General features: G+C 35.2%; 1 protein-coding gene across 1 annotated transcript; it reads right to left on the reverse strand.

Annotated features, from left to right (window-relative positions):
* Positions 1–2592: 2592 nt before the first annotated feature.
* On the reverse strand, positions 2593–4276 carry LOC142621180 (uncharacterized). Its single transcript, XM_075794498.1, has one exon. It carries the CDS (start codon positions 3909–3911, stop codon positions 2625–2627), a length of 1287 nt encoding a protein of 428 aa, XP_075650613.1. The 5' UTR covers positions 3912–4276; the 3' UTR covers positions 2593–2624.
* Positions 4277–5806: the final 1530 nt, after the last annotated feature.

A 5806-nucleotide genomic window follows, 5' to 3' on the forward strand; every position in this document is an offset into this window, starting at 1 on the left:
GGCCCCCCTGACCTTTAGAAAAAAAAAATTTAGTAGGAATCTATGCATCAAGTTAGATACTCACATACAACTTCGGCCCCCCCTCTCTCCAAAATCTAGGCCATCAAAATTTCATCAAATCAGCCCAAAGAGATCACAATAGTCAACATCCCTTAACAAGAAAAACCTTCAAATAGAACAAAATTTCAGTCTAAACATAAAAAAATATATATACATAATATAATTATACCACAAATCTAAAATAACAAAACAGAAATCACAAATTCCCAATTTTACCCATTTAAATTTCTCTCCCTCAATTTCACCCTCTTAACTCTTATTCTTCCTCCAACAACTGTCTTTTTTTACCTAAATCCTTTATGCTTCTTCAGTTCTTCTTACTTGGATTGTCAGATTGTTATGGTTGATGTTGTCTACTGTTTGAACAACAAAAATCCTCCTATTTTTCTTCTTCTTCTTCTTTGGCTTAGATTTCTCCCCCAGTTTGCTGAAATCCTCCTCCATTATTTTCTTTCTTCTACTTCAATTTCTCCACCAGCCCACTATTTTCTCAAGATTTACTTTCCCTATATCTACTTTTAAGCTTTTGGTCAAAAATGTCAAACACACATGTGGTTTTTACCATTGTATTTTGTCCAAGAGTCCATCTACTCTACACGTGGGATTCACTTCTCCACATCTTTCTTTTTCCTACCTTTTATCTTTCTTTTTTTTCATATTAATGAGTTGGGATAGAAATCAAAATGTATCTTGTGCAATATATTATTAAGTTAAAAGTCTGTTTAGGATTCGTTTATTTTGTTGAAATTAAAAACTTTTTGTTAAAAGTATTATAGATAAAGGTAAAAGTTAGTTGAAATAGTATAGTGAGACCCATAAATAATACCAAAAAGTGCTGAGGACCCATAAATAATAATAAAAATAAGTTAAATAGTAAAATAAGTTGGCAAATTAAGTCATGCCAAACACAACCTCTATGAATTTATGGCTTAAAAATAGATTATATGAATTTACATTTTTTAAAAGCTCTTAAAAAAAAAAAAGGTGGGGTTCTAATTTATAAACAAATTAAATATAATATATATAAAGTGATAACTCTAAAAACATTAGGATTGATTGGTATCCAAATATATCTTTTTTTTTTTCTTCTTAACTAAACTTAAATGGCCTTAGTATGAAATTGACCCTTTTGCTTCGGGCCCACTTAAGTTCAAATCCTGCGTCTGTCCCTGCCAGGAACATCCTGAGAAACATTCCTGGAGCTGCCACTACAACCCAGACCTATAATTGAGCCTCCATAGCCGATCTAGCAACCTCATGTTTTTTCATAAGGTATTATATTGCAGATGCAAAGCAGTTGATTGGTAGAAGATTTAGTGATCTCATGGTTCAAACTGATATCAACTTGTGGCTATTCAAGGTCATTAAAGGTCCTGGTGACAAGCCTATGATTGTGGTGAACAAAGGCAAAGAGAAGCATTTTGCTGCTGAGGAAATCTCATCCATGGTCCTAATAAAGATGCGTGAAATAGCCGAAGCCTACTTGGGAAAAACCGTGAAGAATGTAGTTGTTATTGTCCTCCACCTATTTTATTTTAGTTGGGATTTTCAAATTGGTGTATTGTTTGGTTGTGTTTGGTAACTAAGAAAGTGCAAGAATACACAAGAAAATTAAAGAAATTGAGGATCTAAAAAAAAAAACGTTTTCTTTATTTTTTTTTTTAAATTAATTTTTCCAAATTAGTTTTTAGTTTGACATGGCTTTTTCCAGTTGTTATTGAAATGCTTATGTGGCCTTTTAAATGTTAAATATTTGATTATATATATATATATATATATATATATATATTGCCACGTGTATGCCAATAAAGCACACCGGTAGCCACGTAGGCATTTTCCGTTAGTGAGTTAACGCTAGGGACCAAATTGACTCTAAGTTGAAAATAATAGGGACCAAATTGATTGCTACAAAAATGTAGTAACCAAATTGATCGTGACTCCAAAATGTAAGGACCAAAATGGTATTTTCGTCTAGCAATAATATCAATGACTAAAACTAATGACATAAAAGTTGTTGATAAACATGTAAATCTATAATAACTTAAAATGCTATTGAATCTTTGCATTCATGATTTGACTCTAATTACTCATTTCCCTCTTCAAAATAACGGATGCTCACCTAATGCAGAAGAAGAAGACATAGACAATTAATGTTAGCTCAAGAAAAATGAATGCAATCGGAATTGCATAGAAATAGAAAATAGGGGAAAAAGTAGTCATACACAGCTGATATGAGATACCAGAAATTTGCCTTTTATTTCCAATATTTGTTCATCAACCCTAAACTTTATGGTCTACACTGAAATCCAACTTCCATTGCTAAACAATGTACAAACCATAAAACGTTGAAAACTAAAAATTCCTATTATCAACAAGCTTATTGTTTCTAATAGATGTGGACAAGGCAGGGTACAACCACACACAAACAAGCATGAGTTGGTACAATGTATTTACATTGTATTTGAACCATGATGCCAACAAGGAGCATTCAAAAGAATTACTGCATTTTCATTTGATGAATTCCACGCACCATTTGATAAAAATTAACATCACATTTCTCCTTTTTATAAACAATCTTTGTGGATGTAGAAATTACACTGAGCACATTGATAGATCAACTCTTCACAAGAACCATTACATTTGTTACATTGAGGGTAGTCTTTAGTTTCCTCAATGAAAGTAAGAGGGTGTGAGTGACAATGTTCAAATTTGTAAGCACCTCCAAACTTGAAATTTGGGTATTTCCCAATAATACAATCTGGATGAGCAGGATAACTACAATCCTCACAGTAGTAAAACCAATACTTTGAGTCTCGCCGTTCTTCTTCACATATATCACAATAATATTCACCAGAGTCATCTTCAGCTCTATAATTGAGAGCGAAGGGGTGCTCATGTTGTTTGTATCTTATAGAATGTGGCATTGTAGCACATCTAAAGTCCAAAACAAAATCACAAGTGGTACAACGGAATATTGGGTGAATGGAAGAAGCACAACAACTGCAATTATGTTCAAATGGAATGCTAGAGAGAAGAAGTTGGTGCTCATGACCTGGGTGGATAAGGATTTCTGAGATCATACTACATTGAACATCAAGACTAAACCAGCATATCTCACATTGATAGGTGAAGCCATTGCAAGAACGATGACAGGCATGACACCAAAAATGTATACTTGGTTTCATTGGGAGCAGGGTTAGTGAGTGTTGATGAAGTGGGTGTCGCTTTTTTTTTGGTAAATTAGCACAAGATTCATGAAGAAAGAAGCTACACTTTACACAACTATAAAATGGAGGGAGAATGGCTCTTATGCACCCATCGCATTTTTGGTTATTTAGAACCTCATTAGTAAGCTTTAAGTCATGCTCATGACTGAAGTGATTGATTTCTGTAGCTATCTTAGTTCCATCCTCACTCATATTGATTTTTTTGACTTTGTAAGTTGTTGAGTCAACCAATTCATTGAACTCTGAAACTTCAACCTCATCTTTAAATTCTTGCAAATTTATGTTCTCCTTGTTTTCCACAGCACAATCAAGGTGGGCTGCAAAATCACATCTAGAGCAATAGTAATGCCCATAGTGTGTATCCACCTTTTGAACACAGATTCGACAAAATCGGGAGTTGGATTGATGGAATTTAAGAGAAGAATGGGTGAGGTGGAGGAGGTGTTTGTGACGCACAACTTTGACTATGCGTGGGAACTGATAAGCACATCTTCCATGAACCCAGAAACTGCATTGTTGACACATATAAGGCGTACCTTTGCCTTCTTTGCCGCAAATGTCGCAAGTGAACATGAACGACTTCCAAATGGGAATCAATGGGTGGTCATGGAATTCAGCTTCCATATAGTGTGGTACAGCAGCGCATGTGATGTGAAGGTTGAAGTCACAGCAGGAACACCGATAAGTGTATTCATCTTTATATTCTTTGCAGAGTACGCAATTGCTAAATTGTATGTCTTTGCCATAATCTATCTGTTCGGGAGAGAGAATAAGAGGATGGATTGGGTGCAAGGGATGGTGCAACCCAAGGGGCAGTTCTGCACATGCCTTATGATGAAAGTATCCCAGGCATCCATCTCTTGGACACCAGTAGCTAGGACCATAAATTAATTTTTGGCACCCATAACAAGTAGCTCCACCTTTGTAGTCTGGAATGAAGACCAAGGGATGCTTTGAATCACAAAAATGTAGAAGCTGCTGGTGCGGCTGCTGCTCGCTAAAAAATTGAAGCCGCTGCTGTTGCAGCTGCTGCTGCTGCCGGGAGCTGCAGCAGCTCCTGCCGCTGCTGCAGCTCCTGCTGCTGCATCAGCGGCGGCTGCCGCGGCCACCACTTCGGCGGCAGCTCCGGCGGCAGCTCCAGCAGCAGCCGCTGCTGCTCCTGCTGCCACATCATCTGCAGCCACTGCAGATCCCACTGCTGCAGCTGCTGCTCCTGCTGCAGCCGCTGCTGCTCCTGCTGCAGCTCCTGCTGCAGCCGCTGATGCTGCTGATGCTGCTGCTGCTGCTGCTCCATCTTCTTCTGCTGCTGCTCCATCATCTTTTTCTGCTGCTGCTCCATCTTCTTCTGCTGCTGCTCCATCTTCTTCTGTTGATGGGTTTAAGAGTTGAATAAACGTGATTATGGATGAATGAATTTTACAATTGTAAAAAGTAAAAGTAAAAAAAAAAAAAAAGGAAGGATTTGGAAGAAGGTGTGGTTTTGGTAGGGAGATTTGATCGTGAATGTTCTTTAAAGGCTTTGGGCTTGGGTGTGGCCCATGGGTATTTATTTTTGTTGGGGTACTTGGTATTTTTAATTTTTTATTGTAAACAGTGAAAGGCTTAAAAACTACTGTATTGATTGGAATTCTTTTTATTGAATTTCATTAAAAATTAAAGTGTTTTTTTTTTTTGGGGAAAGCATAAAAGTATTGTGTAAATTGGAATTACTTTCTTGATTTCATTAAAAAAAAAACGTGATTTAAAAAAAAATAAACGGAATGCATCTAAAAGTTAGAAATAAAATCATAAGAATGCTTGCACAACAAAAATTCAAACTATTTTTTTAATTGATCCTCCATTCTTGTTGTTAGAAAAATATAATTTGGCTTTTACTTTTTTTTTTTTCTCTTGTTTATGTCAATCGTCATCATTTATTTAAAATCGTGTTAACACATATCTATATTTGCCTTTATTCAATATATAAGTAAATAGTGCAACTAAGTTTGCCTTCATATTTATATATTGTAATTTCTTTATGCAAGCTTTTACTTAATCTAGGTTACCCATTATAACTCATAACAACAAAGCTAATCCAACAAAATCACCGTGAGAAGGTTTAGTAGTAAATGTGGTATGGGGATACAATAATGAAAGAGTAAAGCCTTTTAAAGCATTACATAAATCTCATACGAGCTTGGTTCTATTAATCCAATTAGAAAAAAAAAAAAAAAAAATACAACATTATGGTTTTTTTTTTTCATTTAACAAATATTTTTATTTTTATTTTTATTTTTTAATGCACTGAGTCTATCACTCCCTTAACATTTATGTATATTAATATTTTGCCTAATGTTTTTTTAGCTCGGTGGTACTGGTCGATATTCTTCATGAAAAGAATTTATGTTTAACTCCTCTCTTCCCCACATGTGATAAATAGGGTGGAAAAAAGTTTGGTAATGTTTGAGAAAGAATGTAATCTATTTTAGTACTAATAAAGGACAAAACAAATATTTGATAGAGATTGGTTTGAGTTAGAC

The sequence above is a fragment of the Castanea sativa genome, chromosome 12, assembly GCF_040712315.1.
Source record: "Castanea sativa cultivar Marrone di Chiusa Pesio chromosome 12, ASM4071231v1".
Lineage (NCBI taxonomy): Eukaryota > Viridiplantae > Streptophyta > Magnoliopsida > Fagales > Fagaceae > Castanea > Castanea sativa.

What these genes read in the sequence shown, in the direction of transcription:
- LOC142621180 (XM_075794498.1), bottom strand. Translation starts at nt 3,911, where the DNA reads ATGGAAGCTGAATTCCATGACCACCCATTGATTCCCATTTGGAAGTCG.